The sequence below is a fragment of the Motacilla alba genome, chromosome 3 (assembly GCF_015832195.1).
Source record: "Motacilla alba alba isolate MOTALB_02 chromosome 3, Motacilla_alba_V1.0_pri, whole genome shotgun sequence".
Classification (NCBI taxonomy): domain Eukaryota; kingdom Metazoa; phylum Chordata; class Aves; order Passeriformes; family Motacillidae; genus Motacilla; species Motacilla alba.
Genome location: NC_052018.1, coordinates 54072351 through 54090466, shown reverse-complemented (window position 1 = coordinate 54090466; position 18116 = coordinate 54072351). Strand labels below are relative to the sequence as shown.

Here is an 18116-nt window from a genome sequence, read left to right as displayed (position 1 = left end):
ATCTTACTTCTCAGAAACAAGTATACAAAAAAAAAACAAACCTTCACAGTACTGGGAAACAAAGTAGACAAAGAATCTAAATAATGATTTACAGGAGAAATAGGTCAATCTAAGTTATTCATATTTGCCTGGAATAATGCTCTCATAGACAGCCAAGTATATAAATGGTAGACTGAAAGTTCACTGTAGTCAGTAATATTATTTATAAACACATATAAATTAGGTGAAAAGCTGCTGCTTTCATTATTTTAATAATGAACATCATAACTTCTTTTCCACCACAAAAACTTGCATTGAAATTTGGGAAGCTTTTTTCTTATGCCATTTCAATTTTGCCTGTAACTTTCAGAAAAACATTAGATATGTAACTCAGTACTCAGTTCTTAAATTTTATTAAGAACTGTGTTATGTCACACATTTTCAAAAATGTTTCACAGATTGATGAGGCTATCCCTGAATGGTGAATGCACTTCTATTTGATTCAAAATTGAGACAGCGCAGGGACAGTCAAGAGAGACTTTCGAGAGCTCTTTTGCCTATCCCAAATATTTTCATTTATTTTCCTTGAATATTGCAAGCAAAACCATGTTTTGTTTCATGCAGCTCTGGGAAGGCCTGGTAATGAGTCTGGTGATTTACTCATACAGTCATCTATTTGATCATACTTATGGTAGGAATAAGAGATTTGGAGTTATCCTGAAACCATTAAGGTTTGAAAAGCCCTCTGTGATGAATATAATTCATCAATGTAATGCTGCCAGATCCACCACTAAGCACTAAACCATGTCTCTAATCACCCCATCTACACATTTTTTAACATTTCCAAGGATGGTCATTCCACTGCTTCCCTGGGCAGTTTGTTCCAATGCTAGACCACTCTTTTAGTGAAGAAATATTTCCAAATCTCTAATCTACACCTCCTCTGGCACAATCTAATGCTCTTTCCTCTTGTCCTGTCACATGTTGCCTGAGAGAAAAGACCCATGGCCACCTGTTTATATCCTCCTTAAAGCTATTATAGAGTAGTGAGGTCCCCCTGAGCTTTTTCTCCATGATAAACAACTCAAATTTGTTTCCAAATGTTAGGATTTTTCCACTACTGCAAGTGTCTTCTCAGAAACAAAGGAAGAAAATTGCAGTGACATTTCCTCAAAGGCACCCTGCAGTTACTCAGCCAACTCCAGTAAAGCCAAAGAGGATCACACTTTCCAAATTCAGAAACAAAGTATCTCTATGTAATGTTTCAAATAGAAAATTTGAGAATGTTTAGTGAAAAAAGCAAAGAAGTATTTTAACGAACCGTTGCCAGCTAGTTCTACCATAAAAGCTTGAAGCTTTTCCAAAAAAGTTGCCCTGATCATTCCTCTATTTAATTTTCTGTAGTTTTCAATCTCACGTGGTGGTTTTTATTCTCTTTCATTCTTTGTGTTACACATTCATATTTTTGTTCAACAGATGAGATGCATGTATAAAAGTGATTTTGATTCAAGTTTATAGGTATACTTATCACCTATTTGATATCAAACAAAAGACACAGAGTAGTGACAAAACCGGACTTTGTGCACCTACCTAACTGAGCTAATACATCACCTATGAAAGAGAGGAAAAATTCACTGGGCCTCATAGCACTGAAGCTGAAACTCGGCAAAAAAACTGTAGAAAGTTCTTTGTGAAAAAGAACTTTTCACCACAGCAGACTAAACAGAATTAGCTCACACATTTAAGTAATAAGACACAGCTGACCAAACAATGTATCTGTTTATTTGATTATCTTTAAAGGCATCTGTTGTTACAAACCTGCTTTCTAAGTTAAAAAATGCGGCTTTGGTCCGCAAGTTTTATTACTTTAGATTGCTTAGGTTTATTAAGCTAGGAAATCTTTCCATACCTAATAAGAAGAGAATACTGATCTATTATTTCCTTTTTCATTTCACTTTTTTAACTTTTCCATCTGTTTTTTTTTTTTTTTAACTTGGCAAACATTTGCAATTACTAGATATGTGTACAGCTCTGTATTGTTGCATTTAATTTAAAATATGTAAGAAGAAAAAGTTCTTCTCTAATATGACAGACTTTGATCATCTAAGCTTCAAATAACTTCAAAGAAAATGAAATACTGTGTTGTGGTTTTTATGGAGCACAGAAGATACAATATTGATGGGAAACTACGGATTACTATTCACTGTATTTATATCCATTAATATTTCTGCAAACAAGCTACCTAGTTCATGGCAAAGCAAACTTAGAATTGTGTGAAATTCTGCCTTGGCAACTGCATGGTCAAGTATGTGCTGCAGTGAGGGAGAGGTCACCAAGACACGTGCCAGGAAAACTTCTGGCAGGAAGAGATGCACAGCCATGGAGACGATTGCTGTACTGACTGGCCAATTGCACAGCCCAAAGTCTTTTGTTTAAAGGACTGTTCACTCCAGGTCACACCTTCAGAGCACGCTGGAGCTATCCTACAGATAACTGAGACGTGGTTCAGGAATATATAGAGCCATTTCTCTTCAATTTCATTTTAAAAACTGATTCATAACCAAAATAACCTTTTAAGATGTTAAACTGAAGGGATGTATCTCTGGCACTGTTATTTTTAATTAATAAAGCACATTTGAAATCCTCAACATAACAAAAAAAAGCCTAGAAGAAAACTGACACAGAAAGTTGTTAAAATGACTGCCTTCACTGTGAAAAATTTTCCTGTCTCTGAAATGAATTAAACTAGCCAAGGAATTGATCCAGATGTGTCAGGTGTTTAATGATATTTGATACTTACAGCTTCAAAAACTTGTAATAAAATAATGAAAAATATTGATAATGTTACAGTTCTTCTATCTTGCCCATTTTTCTGAGGAAGTTAGCTCTGGAAAATAAAGTGATAGAGCTAAGAGGGCCAAACATACATCACTCTCTACAATCAGAAAAAAAAAAAAAAAAAGGATTAACCTGTATCACAACAGAGAGTGCCTGTGAAACTGAAAAGGTATGTAGATAGCAATCACAAATTCATCCAGCCATCTCAGGAGACAGGGGTAGTACTGCATGTATTGTCAGAAATATTCTAGCAAAATATGGAATGTTAAGGCAGGCTCATGAAAAAAACCCACAAAACCACAAAACAACCTCACCAAAAATAAGTCCAAATCCATTCATTTGGGCAAAACAATCATCTGTCTCTACTCATGCATGCCATCTGCTCTTGCTGCTGCCACTCCTGTCAATCTGAAGTTGATAGGTAATGGCCCTATGATTCAGGGAAACTGCTGAAGTGTGTACTCAGGCTTCAGTTTGAGAGATGGGTTCATTTATCATCACAATAAGCTATTACCATTGATAGGTCACCACACATTGAAGAGACAGTCAGCCTAATTGGCTCAACCCAGTTAGCTCTGCATGTGCCTCTAGGAGAGGAGCACTGCTTTGCAGGTAATATTCCATCATCCAACAAACCCCCTGTTTAATAATTCATTGCAGTTCAGCTTAGGGTTCTAGCACATGATTATCCCTTCCATATGCCAAATATTGAGGTCTCATCCCTTTAGTATCTTGGGTACAAGAAGACAAACACAAATTCATTCTACAGTTATGGTAATCCACATTTCTAAAAACTTACGGAATATTTAAAATTCCCACTTTCTAAAGAAATATATTTCTTTAGAAAGAAATTTTATTTCTGTGTAAATTAAATATAATTAATTAAAATAATATAATATTTCTTTATTTCTGTATAAAGCTAGGGTCTCTTTCTGGAAAACAAAATCTCTTCTGCCATCATTCTCTTCTATTAAAGATCATCTTACAGTATGAAAACTTACTAGGAATGTTAAGTAATGGATCTCATTTTGCTTCCTAGAGATTTCACAAAGCAGTATGAGTCCATTCAGAGTAGTTAGGGTAGATGAGACACGGGATACTGTACATGAGGCACAGGATCTAAGGATTTAAAGGATGCTTCATACTCTGTTCAGGTATTAGATCAAAGCATGATACTCAGTATTACTATGATTAGAATGATGACTCTATGAAAACACAAGTTAAGACTAAGCAAATAATCCAAGCTTCTGATCACTACTGTGCTGCTTACTTGTCCGTTCTGGTTACCATTTCATTATTCAATTCCTTGGCTGGTTATCAGAGCCATAGTGACTACTGCTTCCCATAAACGAACAAAAAATATATTTAAAAAACATTACTTTGTCTACACTTTGAATATCAGTTAGGGTTTTCTTTCACTAATGATGTCTTAATTGAATTTGTAAGATTTTCATCAATTTATACCACCTTTACATCTTCTGTACTTTTGTTTAGTAATGCTGCTTTGTGTTTGAAAAGTCAGCGACTCCTGCCAATATTTTGTTTTACAAACAAACAACCTTTTTGTTAATAACAATAGATGTAAAATGCTGTTTATCAAGTTAGTTGGATTAGGTCTCCCAGATCTGTGAATTGATTAAAAATTCCCATAACACCCATACAATAAAACATGAGTCCCATAAATCCACACACACAGACTTTCTTATTGCATGAGCATACGGGAGATTAGCACTTGGATCTGGGCACCGGTGCTACACCTGTTTGGTTTTATAACTTCATATTGACACAAGGTAGTGTGTCAGTCCAGTTTAGGCACCAAAACTCAGTTTCTAAGGGCAGACATAGAAAAGCAAGGCTAATTCCTATATGTAAAATGGAAACAACAGAATTTATCCATCATGTAGAGAAGCTGCCTATAAGGACAATCCTGAGATTGTCAGATGCTGAGCACATCAAACTTCAAAAACAATATAGCACAGATTGAAAATACAGCAAATGGTTTGTGCTAAAGGCCGTTTCCCTTGTGCACCACCAGAAAATCTCAGTATTTCTGCCCTGCTGCATACTGCCTTTTTGATATGGAAAGCAAAATGGAACACCACAAAATTACAAAACTTAAGCTCAGTGGCATCATGCAGTGTTACTAATGCCTTATGTAAACTCAACAATTTCAATTACATTCTATTTCAAGATTTTGTAAATCATTTCAATTTGAAGTAAATTATGGGGGGCGGGTAAATCAAACAGAAATTGCAGTTTATTTATTCATAAAGGGAAATCTGGAAACAAAACATAAAACTAACTCTTTATGGTTCTCAATATTTTGGGAATGACTTTTCAGCAGTTCTCAAGTATACCCTTTTGGTGATGGGCATAAATTCCTTCATCACGTCCTGTGTAACCCAATATGAACTAGATGTTTGGACTGTAAATTCTCTCTGATTAATCTAAGTGAGTAAAACTTGATTAAACACTTTACTTACAGGTACCCTGTGATGAGCAAGGAACTCTAAATATAGTTTTCAAAGCAAACACTTACTTGCTGATGAAGTATTTAGCATGCAGAGGAATGTATATAAGATGGAAAAATATAAAAAGAGCAAAACCCCTATGTATCCTCCCTTTCATAAATTTCAGTTCTCCTTTGCACTGGTTAAGTAACCACTATTCAATTTAGCCATCTCTATCTTGGGAATCATCATCACCATATACCTTTGGATGGTGATAAGCCCCCAGTACAAACCACCAGATATATAAATTCTTCCCAAGTCAAAGCCTTTTCTTCTTTTTCTTCTGCTTCTTCAGATCCTTCATTATTTTAGTATTTGGGATCAAAGAAATGAGAGAGTAAGACTTTGCAAGCTGGAAAGCATATTCCCCCAATTTACTTCCTTCTTCATTATTTCCTATCACCCCTCAGTGTTCTCTCTCTAGCATTCACTTCCCTTCTTTTGTGAAACTGCTTTATTTTCTGCTTGTTTCTCCCTTTTTCAACTGCCTCTATTGATTGAAACCTTTGCCTTCAAGGCAGACTTGGGTAAGCAGGTAACACAAAGGACACTTGAGATTTATGAAATAATTTCACCAACAGTAAATTTCCTCTTTTATCTAGGGTAGTGTAAGATGATTTTAGCACTAAGAAATTAAATGTAACATGGGATACATGAAATACTGCAGTCAGTGTTCTCAGCTAGGCTGAGTCTGAGCCCTCTTTCAACCCATTTCCAAGGCGCAAAGAGGCTGTAACAGTCTACTGGGCATCCTTAGTTTCCTTGTAATCACAATAATGGCTGTACTTGAACCGTCCCTACAGGCTACCCAAGCATCATTAAAAGCATTAATGAGGAACAAAGTGTGCAAAATTTACTTATCTCTTGGTGGTTCTTTACAGTCATGGGTAGCTGAGCCCCAAGTAGGACAGTACTAATACTGTTGCCCTTTTTACTGGGGAATCAAGCCAAATTTGGCAAGCAACAGCTGTGAAAGAATGCAGAGACCTATCCCTGCCCATTTCAAACTGAAAGAATATTTCAATAAAAATAAAGAATCTAAACCAAATAATGAAATACAAATTAAGTAAACTTAAAGAAAGCATCAGGTGTGGTTCAAATCCTTAAAATGTTTTGCTCTTCCCTTGGATGTCTGCTCTGTTAGTCTCATCTTTTCCATATCTGACTGCCTATTATCTCAGTTTTTGGAAGCTATATTGAAATAAGTGCTAATAAAATAAATGGCACATTTGCATAAATTGAAGACAACTTCATACTGTTGACTTCCATAGTGACTTGGTTTTGGTCAGGTCAGTTTAGATTGTGATTTAAAATAAAACAGCATTATTTAGATCAGTTTAATGTTACTTGTTATGAAACGAAAACCATCAATAAACTAAACCATTCTTTTCTTAGAAAAATGCATTCCAACACGAAAGGCAAAAGATACTGAAGTAGCTGTATTTACAAAACTTATTTTTAATTTAGGTTTAACTGAATCGCTTTAATTTTCTGCCACAAGTCAGCTGTTGGCTATTTGAAAAAACCTGGAATTTGCAGCAACTCTGAATATTCAGGGTGTTGAAGGACATTTCTTGCATACTGCATACTGCTGATGCCTATTACTCTTTCTTTTATAGATATGGATAACATGCATATAACCCAACTATTTCATCCTACTCATACTTACAATATATTAAGAATCATTAAATGTCCCTACAAAATTGGTTTTGCTGTGTTATGCCTTATACTTGAGGATCACATTATACCCCACTCTGTTCCCAATTTACTGTTGCAAGCTTGGAGATGTGCTTTGCTATACATTCAAATCTGGTGCGGACACTTTCATGAGCAGAGAGTATAAAAAAGGCAAATTCATCATGAAATACTGGCCTTACCGTCACACAGTGAGCAGATATTTCACACATTACCATTAGGTCACTAAAGGGTGACCTGCTTAAATCTGGACAACCCATATTCATTAGGGAATAAATTCTTCTATTGATGGCCTAAACTGTCCATACAACCTGAAATAATGGGTTTTCATACAAAGGTGCACAAATGGAGATCCCAACAGCCCACCCTCAGTCTGTTGGCTGAATCTGACACAGCTGAGTGTTGGAATTCTCTAGGCTAGATTACCTTCATTAGGCCAAGTAATTTCAAAACCAACTGATGGTAAAAATAGTAGCTTCCAACTACAATTTCACTTGTATTTCATCCATTTATACCAAAAAGTATTATGTTAGATTGCTTTGCTTTTTGAGGCAGGCACTAAAAGTAAAGGAGTTGTGGGTCTTTTTAACGGCATCATGTCCTATGAACAAGAAAATCTCGAGATCTGAAACCATGACAATACTAGATGAAGCTTTCTGGGCCTAGATGCATTCATAATTCAGGACAATTGATCCCAGCATTTCAGTTCCAGCTGATTATTGTATTATTTACGCTTCTTTATGTTTTGGGTCTCAATTCCATCCCTTCCCCCCTGGGTGCCATAGACTGCAATTTGCTTGCATTATTCTGCCTTTTGTATCAGAATTGCCTAAGAAATGAAAACAAATGGAAGGAAATAAACATAAAAGCTATGAGGACCTAGTTTATGATTATTTTATAATTCAATTTTTAATCCTATGAGGTATTCTAAGCAGTCTGTAATAGATAATATGTCACAAAACAAACTGCTCATTCTATCCCAATCTAGTTTTCCACAAGTGAAATACTTTTAAAAGGCTGACAGATTTTTCAAATTTGTATGAATTGGCTACAGGCTTATTACAGTGTCTTAGTTTCTGGACTCAAAGAAACAATGACTTAGTGAAGTCAGCAAATAGGTTATTAGCAAATAGCTAATTATAAAATAACAGGAAAATAAATGAAGGGACAGGGTCAAAAAGTCCCCTTCCTGTATGCACAGACTCTACATAAAACTTTCAGCTGCCGTCTTGGTTCTAACTAGAAGTCAGAGAAAGAACAATATCTATCCTATGGCTGCTTTAGGTCTATGGAGTTGACAAACATGATGCGCAAGAACTTTTCCAAGAGATAACAAAGTTTAACATACAAACGTTTTTTGCTTTAATTTTCAACATGCTCTGACTTCATGAAGGATCAGCTTACATTAACCTTACTTCCAGTGAATGGGATCATGCTGTACAACTAATTTAAATGATTCCTGTAAAACAGGGTTGGATTCAAGAAACATTTCAATCCAAGCCTGTCAGTATGCATATAGTGGTTTGGAGAAAAAAGTAGTTCAGGGTTTCCATCATGCTGTTCGCAGTTTGAGTAATGGCAGCATTAGTGTCTGCTTAAAACCCAGACAGAAGAGTGGGAGGGGATGCATTACAAGCTGTGCATTGAGACCTAACAATGTCCAGAGATTTGAATTCTATGATGAACTCCACCTAAGGACTGAATTAATGTGCAACTGCTGACCAAAGGCAGTGCCCAAATCATCTGAAAAAGGCAAGGTTAATCTCCACCTTCACATTAAAGCTCACCCATGGCAGAGAAAGGAAGATAAAACTTGCAGCTGCAGAAAAAAAATAAAGCATGTACCCAAAGATGGAAGTTTCCTCATGGAATTTCAAGTGACCTCAGTCACCTCTCATGTTTGTGTCATGGAGGGGTGGGAACAGGTGTCATGTGTTTCGACATGTTGCATATCGTGTTTACTTTTATTTAATTATAAGGAGCTTCTACTCATCATACAAATTACCAAATTGCTTTTTTGATGAGGCATCAAAGAGGCAGGGTGTGTACATAATGTTAGACTTCCAAAATACTGCACACACATAACCCTTCTGCACTGTTTTTAAAGCAACAAGAGTTTCACATTATCCTGCCGAGTTGGGTATCTAATTTTTAATTTATTTTATACTTTCTTTTCAGTGCTCCGATCAAACGTTATCATACTATAACTCATAACACTTTCAGACAAATTAATAAGATATTTTACATGGACATGTGTTTAAAAGAAACTTATAGATCCATTGTCAAAACAATTTAAGAAACTGCTAACTGAAAGAAAATGAGCTTTTCAAATACCTAAAATGTAATTAGAGTTTCTAGAATAATGCAATTTTTCAGATTCTAGAAGGTCTAACACAGCACAAGCCCTCATGATTGCTCCAATCCTTAGCTCAGTAGGCTATGAGAAGGTAGGCAGGCAAGAATATAAACTGCTTTATGATACCTACTAAAACCTTAATACTAACCATTTTAAATCTGTTCTCTCAAATTATCCACTAGGTATTTTATTTCTAGAAATTAAATTCCTCTAGACTACTCCCCAATGTATTCTGCATTAAAAACATTGTTCCATTTCTCAGTTCAAATGCATATTATATGGGTTTTAAAATAATTATCTGAATTTATACAATGAAGTTTAAGTTCTGGTAGCAGGACATATATTTAGAAAACTAAAAGGGCATGGTAATGATAAATTAATTTGCTCATGTTTTTGTCCCACTCTGACATAAACAAGAATCCTGTACCATCTACAGCCTTTTGTTATTTAGAATGTCTCCTTTGAGACACAGTCAAAGACCAGTATCACATAGTGTCACCCAGATTTAGATGAAAAAGCTGAAGGTTGCACAGGGGCATCCTATTTAAAATGTTTTTTTCCTTTCAGAGAGGCAGCTGGAGATGGATATAAAACAATCAGATAGCACACATATGTCAATCAACACTGTGGAGGCACACACAGGACAGGCCAACTTCGTAATAAAAGAATTATTTTATAGAAGTTTTTTGAGCTACATTTGAAAACTAGGAAATGCAGGATGGTTACTACCTTTCTTTATTCAATTTTATTTTGGGGAGTATTATTTAAGAGCAATAATTTTAGCAATATAGAGGAGAGACAGCTTTCTGTGACACAAGATTCATAAATTACAAGAGAAGTGCGCATCTCGATAAAAGATTTCCTAAATTTTTTTCTATGTTTCTTGATACAAAAATTCTTAAAGAGTTTGCATGCTTTGACATACCACTTATTCTACAGCTAGCAGTTATTCTCAAGAAAAGATGTTTTTATTTAGATTCAGCTATTTGGTTTTATTCAGTTTCAGCTATTTAGAGAAATGTTTTATTGAGTTTACAAATAAGGACTCTCAATATTCTATTTCCATTTCTCTTTCCATAGAATAAATCATCTGGCCTAGGCATGTCATTACGACTATAGTTTATGTGATGCAACATGACAGTTAAGATGTACTGTGGTAATTTGAGTGCTTTCACTGTTATTGTAGTATCAAAAATTTATATGGTTCAGTTATTAAGGCAAATTGCTTCATTCATACAGTGATATCTGACAGTAACCACAAAGGACCTCCAAATTACACTGAAAAAATATCTTCCACATTCAAATAATGTGTGCATATTCCTACCATTATTTTGCTCACTGACTAGAAGCAAGATGGAATTCTGTAAGGAAAAGTATCAGTTCACATTTCAGGGTAAGTTCACCAGACATGTAATATCGTAGAAGAAACTCCCTCTTGCCCAGCTAAGTGAGCCTGACTCTCTTTAACAATTTATAGGCCATGAAAAGGATGCCAAATTCTTCGGAATGATGTTATTTAGTTTCAGTGTGCTCACTTACCTTCTGTCATGTTGATTTTCAGCCAACAGGAAGAAATAAATAAATAAGAGGGTGACTAACCTGAAGAGACTACACAGGAAAACGTGCTCAAATACATCACTGTTAGCATTTCTGATAAGTTTTAGCATAATCAGAGTTACAGGAAATTGAAAGCTGTTAAGCTTTCTTCACATTTAAGACTCATTCAGTCTTCAACTCCACTGTCTGGGAAAAAGTGAGATTTTCATGAAAGTATTTTGGATTTGGTATTAACCTGTGGGGTGTGAATATGTGTGCACATGCACACTTAGATACACACAGACTTAAATACACACATTAGAACTGTCACAAAGCTCACAACAGCATTTTCTGAGTTCCAGGGCAGAGAGCTCCCCACACACAAGTTTCCTGAAAAACATTAAACACCCCCACAACATCTGATACACAACCTGCATCTCTGAAAAGCAGATGAGGGAACTGGTTTTCAAAGCAGAGTACAAGGTGGGAAGAGAACAGGCCAAGCTGAACCACACACCAGTGAGTTCATTCAAAAACCAATGCTGTGAACTAGCTGCACTTCTCTAACACCTGACAGCAGCAGACCAAAGAGGGCTCAAGCTTAATGATACTTAGTTAATTTTGTCTACCTAATTTTGCCTCAAAAGGATACTCCACACAGGTGATTCCTTTCTGCTTGCAATTTTGCCAGTCAAATGGCTAACCAATTTTATCCTCCCTCAGTTCCTCCCCCATTCAAAGCCTTACCTTTTTTCTAAATAAATCAAATTAGCATTTAGTCAAGTACCACCTGCACTTACTTTGTTGCCCAAATAAGAACCGGGTGCGCTCCAATAGTAAATCTGTGGCAGTACTTTTTGTGCAGCCACGTTGCTGATGCTAAGCTGCTGATGCCCATCAAATCTCTTTTGCATGGGGATAACTCTGATGAGACCTGGTAAGTCAGTCAGATACCAACCATTCATGTCTTCTATCTAAAATGATAGGAAAATAAATAAAACCCTCATTACAGCATGTATCAGGACATTGATCATTTCAATAGTCACAGATTCACATTCTTCTATTTTTTAAAAAACTGATCAGGTTTAATAGCAGTGTAGGAACGAAGGAAAACACAAAGTAAAATCAGCAAATATTTCTTATGGTATATGACTAGGAATTATAACTTCTCAGTTTGAAAGAACTGCAAGTATTTGCATTCTGTGCTTCATGGTCCAGAGCAAGAAGGAAATTTCATCATACAAACATATGTGCAAGAATATCTACAACTATTTTGCAAGTTTTCAGTAAATAATATCAGCCACAGATTGTACAGAAAATGAACTGACAAAAGGATATACATTTTCTGATTGCTGTAGGCAGTATAATTTATAATATTTTTTCATTCTAAAACCTTAGAACTTACAAGGCCAAATATACTTTTGATATCTTTTGGTGCTGAAAAGCACCAGAACTTGAATTTCTGAAGTCCCATAACTAGAAATGAATCACCAGAGAAGAGCACACTGTTTGTACAAAGATGGCTTCTGGAGCCCGGATACAAGCAGAACAATAAATGAGCTCAGCCATGGAATGGAAAATTTCCCAGTTGCTGGCATGTAAATGAGAACATTAGACATATATGATGTTACTTGCAGACTTCCGCCATAACAATATGGCCAAAATCAAGATCTAGTAGACTAGAACACATTTCCCAAACTCAATCTACAGGCATGAATATGTAGCAAACATCCATTTCAGTGGCATCAGTGTCTGAGCTTTGAGAACTAATTTGCAGTTTAGAGTATATTTGCAGGCTAAAGACATTTTTCTACAGTATAAATAAGAACAGCAGGTTCATCTCCCTCTCACATCCCTTCCTAGGAACGCAGCATACAAAAGAAAGGCATTCAAAATGCCCCCTGCAAGGCATTACTTTTTCTTACTTAAGCTGTGTGTTGCACATTTACTGTTTCCAATTTCTTAATTACTTCAGGTCCAGAAATTTAATAATTACCTGGAAAAGAGGTTGCCCTATGGATATGGAGCATTTAATTCAGGAGTGGTTATGTATGCACATTCCAGGACTGTGTTTATGCATATGGCTTCAATTGTTATAGCTTTTTTTTGTGCTTTTCACTGTTCTAATTGCTCTATTTTAGAACTTTCTCACAAAGAAGAGAGACAAAGCTTACAAGCATTTTCTTCCGGATAAATGAAGAATAAGGGATATGCATGATTTTCTAATAAGAAAAAACCTAGTGACAATGGTTAGTGACAACACAAAAAACACAAAGCAAAGACAGGTACTGGTATTATATGATTTTTCTTACGCTTCTGTAGGTAAAGGGAGAGTGTCTGCAGATGTTTGTTTTCCCAGAGCAGAAACATTCCTCACAGCCTTCAGGATTATTTTGCTGAAGATTGAAGAAACCTGGTTTACAACGGTCACAGTTTTCTCCTTCAACATGCTCCTAGAGAGGCACATTAGAGTATTAGTTGTCATAGATGAGAATCAGAGATCACTGGCTTTTTATTCTTCAGGAGGACTCTAAAGACATTTATAGGAAAGACTTTCTTATTTGTGAATGTTAGTGGCAAATCCTTTACACAGTAAAAGGTGCTATGTGGCTGCATGTAAATAATAGGACATGGAATTTGGACATTAAAAGAGATGTCATTTCTCATCTCTATGAATGGACATACTTAATTTCAGGTAATAATCTAATTTATATCCTTTACACTTGAGAGTCTCAGAGGGGAAGGAAGTATGGCACAATGTTACGACCACAACACCTACAGTATGTAAGTGTGGCTGACAAAATCCATGCACATCCAGCTGATGGAAACTACAGGTACGTGGCAGAAGTCGTACTAATCATTCTGAGTATCAGTTTTTCAGAGATCTGTCATTAATAGATGAATTCAGGATAAATACAAGCAGTAAACGGGTTGCAGTTTTTCTTTCCATAACTACATGTGTTTGCCAGCCATGCAGCCAGGTTTGGAAACTCCTCCCCTGCAGGAAGACAGGCACTGAATATACATGAGCTATCTAAACTTAGTATTTTGTAATGATATTTTTCATAGAAAGCTTACGTTGTGCATTAAATCCTACTGTCTTACACTATAAATCAATTTGTCCGATAGACAAGGTTAAAGCTAGGTTTTCTACACAGTGTGGCAGGATGCCTATGATATGGTGCTGGCTTAGTAATTCAGTATTTTGCCCAACAGAGCTCAGAAAATTCTTCCCCTTTCAGAGGTATTATGCACAGTCTCCTTAACCCTGGAGACAGCGCTCTGTGGAATGCACACGGGACTGAATGTTGGCTCTACATCAGCAGAGAACAAGAACATCCTAAAAACCCTGCCTACACTGTGCAGTCCAGGATAGCTCAAAATACACAGCTCCCAAGTAAAGCCATCTGATAGGCTCCTGGTTAAGATGTAGCAAACCTGGCAAAAATGGGGCAAAGCAGGTGGATGCATGGGGAGAAAGGATAGCATACAAGAATTAAGCGAAAATAGAGACAGTGTGCAGGAAGGGGCAACAACCTGCAAAAAAGGGAGATACAATGAAAATGTAATAATGTTTTCACCACTAATTATACAGTAAAAATATGTGTGACAAAGTATCTTTGCTCTGTCTCTACTGCTGTGCTCTATGCTCCTCTTCAACAATATCATACTGACTATTAAACAAACCACAAACATCTTTAATAAAACTCAAGGTTATAAGTCAATTGCATTTAACTTCAACATCTCATTAATCTCAAGACTGGCATTTTTACACTTTCACCAGAAATCTTGGGATTAATCAATACCTAATACTGCCACGGGTATGTCAAAATCAATTGGTTACTCGTGCTTCATGTGAATAATAACGTGGGCAACATCTGGACACAGATACTCTCACCCTTTATTTAAGAAACTACAGTTATGAACACTGGTGGTCCCAAAAGTTTCACACCGAGTTGTTGTGCTTAGTGTGTGCAGAGCAGGAAGAGGAAAATAAAAAGAGAGCTGCAAACCTAACGTGTTTAAATGTAAAGTTGCCCACTCTGCAGTCACAAATGTCATCTGTGAGTAAAACCTGTAGAACTCCATTGAGTAGGCAGCAAATTCAGTGAACAAGAGATACAATAAAATTCAGAGTTGAAAAGGAGATCTAACCTATCCCTCAGCAGATAAAGCAACGTTTCTGCAACCTCATGGATTTCTCAACATTTTCAGCACAGTATTAAGCTATCCAAAGATGAAACTTTGACCACATACCTTCATAAAGTTCCAAAGACTATCCAGTTAGAACTGTTTTTCAGTGATTTCCTTTACAAGAAAACTATCTTTAGCAAATTTAAAGCTCATCATAGGTAATTGAAAGATGAGATTAAAAGAAGGGAAGCATTTCCTAAGACCTGCTATTAACCAGACATCCCACTTTATTCTTCACATGGAGAATAACTAATCTGATTATTTCAGTGTCCCTTTGACCGTATTCTGCTTTGATTTGAATTTGAAGATTGCTAGTGAAATTAAATGTGTATGTATCTGTATCTCAGCTATGTACAAAAGGTATCATTTTTCTCCCACAGGCACTTAAAAAGGGACTGAAGGAGCACAAAGAAGACAAAGATGAACACTGAGAGAAAAGTGCATATAATGAGGACTCTGGGAGAGGAACAATTATTTCTATTCTTTATTTCTTCATTTTGGTCTGCGGGTACTAACAGGTCAGTCTGGCTTTACACTTATAACATCATAAGAATCATTAAGCAGTATTTATCTGGTATTTAGCATAATACATGTTCATCAAAGCTCCATTCCAAGCCAGAACACAGCACAATCACCCTCTTATGATCTTCTAGACTTGATGGCTAAGTAATCAGAAATACGATGTGAAATATGATTTTATTTCTGACAGAGAGCATGTGGCTGTCACATAAAGTGAGGATAAAGTTAATTCTCTGAGTAGATTTCAGTGATATTCAGCTATCAAACCAGAGCTTTGTGTGTGTCTGCAACATGAGAGCGAAGCATTTTTTGTACATTCCTATATTCAAGAATTTAAAAATACTTACATGACATTCTTAAATACATTCTCATTTGTGACTAATTCTTTTAACTAGATTTTGGAAGGGAATTCCCACAAATACAGTACAGAAAAATTGATCCTCAGTACAGTGAGCAGTCCTTTGGGCATATTCATGGTCACTTACTAGACTGCGACTTAGAAAGCACAACCATTTCTAAGGCCTTTCTGATAGCTAGGTATTATGTAAGTGGATGCATCTGCTTTAAATGTTTTTAATTTCAATATAATATCAAGAAATAGTTTGAGGGAGATACCCAATGGCATAGAGAAAAACCCTCTTAAATTTTCTTCCCAGAAGTTAAGAAATTCATCTTACAGAAAGGATATATTTTGGTTTTTTAAAACATGTTAGAGAATTCTAAAGAACCAACCATCCCAAGGCAGGAAAGAATGACTACTCCTAAGAGGCAACTCTCTTGTTTTAACAGATCATCACTTCACGTCATTTTCTCTTTTTGAAATCACATTTACAGGTTAATTTTAGAAGCTACAATACTGTAAACATATAGTTTCTGAGAAGATGAGGATGGGGTTTGAAACAAATGATTCACAGGCTTCCCCTCATTACAGATGTCTAAGCACTTGTATGACTGGCAGCGTACAAGGCTCCTAGGTAAGTATGTTGATTGAAGTGAGTTCTGAGATGACTGTGTAGGATTTTGTAGGACCAAGGCCAAGCGTTCTGTGAGAAGCGGCTAACATAGATACTAACACAGCCAGGTAGAGCAGTGGAATACTCTGGCATAATAAAAGGGCATTAATGCAATATTTCAGTACCTTTAGTATCTTTCTATGGCTCAGAAGAATAGGGGCATCCATACCTTGCAGATGCAGGGACCTATGCAGGGGTCATCATTTTCACTGCCCTCAAGGGAGCAGTTGCAGGGCAGGCACTCAGGATACCCTGTATAACCCAAGGCACATCGATTGCAGCTTTCTCCTGCATAGCCAGTCTTGCAGTGACAGAAACCAGGCAATAAATCTATAGGAAGAGGGAGAAAATATGAGATGTATTTCATTTGTCATTATTATTTTCAGATTTGTGTGTTAGAGTGCTCAAAGCAACACCTTTGGTAGGTTTAACATAAGGGGGTGTTTACTGTTGCTCACACCACCATCTATAATTCAGAGTCATCTGAGAGAGGCTAGAATGAACAATGTAGGAATAGGGCAAGTATACAGTGATTTGAATTCTGAGTTTCCAGAAATCTGCATATTAGAAATCTTGAAAATTGAAACATATCCCTACTTTGCATCTAACAGTACCTGAAAACCTTCTCTTCCGTTAATTCATCTAAAGACCTTTCAACATGCTGTTACGTTCAGGATCTGTAAGGCTCCCCAGCAGGGAATTTCACATTTAGCCTTGTATAGTGTGAAAGAAAACACTGATGTGTGATAAATCTCTATTTATTGCCATCTAATTGTTATATCATAGAAAAGAGAAAGTAACCATTCACTTTATCCATGCCATCTGTGATTTCAGTATACATCTATCATATCCTACCTGACATTTTCAATTCATTTGCCATAAACTCCTAGGCCTACTCAATATCTCTACACAGAAACTGCCTGGTATGGCTGAAAACTTCTGTTGTCCTTCTCTGCACTGCTTCCAGTTCTAGTACATTATTTAAAGAGGGTGTGCACACCGTAAATTGGTTTGATTCGTTTTTCTGATGATGTTTTTCAGGTTTTTATTTTTTTTAATGTAGTATTTCTTAAGGACCTGTTGATGTTTTTGACTACTGAAGAGACAGAACAGAGATAACAGACCTGAGGCACAGTCCGAGGTAATTCCAAGAGCTGTTTCACAACTGATAGTGCTTAATTCAGAAATGACTGTGATCACTATACAAGTAGAACTACTTTTCTCAGTGTTCTACTTTTCCTGTAATTGCTACAAAAAAATTCATCATTTATTTTACTACCCAGACACTATCTTGAGATCCTTCTGAACATTTTGCAGATCTTTCATTTTTCTACGCTGAAAGATTTTGTACTTGCTAACTTTGTCACCTTCCTACTCATCCCTTCTCCAGGTTAAATATGAATATTTTCAACAGTTCATATTGATCATCACTGTGAAAATGGTCCATTTATTCTTTTAACCAAGTACTAAGCCATG

General features: G+C 36.2%; 1 protein-coding gene across 6 annotated transcripts in view; it reads right to left on the bottom strand.

Annotated features, from left to right (window-relative positions):
* The window catches only part of LAMA2 (laminin subunit alpha 2), a 335487-nt gene that overhangs the window by 180727 nt on the left and 136644 nt on the right, over positions 1 to 18116 (bottom strand). For all 6 annotated transcript variants that reach the window (XM_038132678.1, XM_038132680.1, XM_038132679.1 and 3 more), the window contains exons 10-12: positions 16810 to 16970; positions 13227 to 13367; positions 11715 to 11888 (exon numbers count right to left, since the gene is read on the bottom strand). In XM_038132678.1, the coding sequence (XP_037988606.1) occupies positions 11715 to 11888; positions 13227 to 13367; positions 16810 to 16970 (476 nt within the window). The remainder of the gene's footprint in view (positions 1 to 11714; positions 11889 to 13226; positions 13368 to 16809; positions 16971 to 18116) is intronic.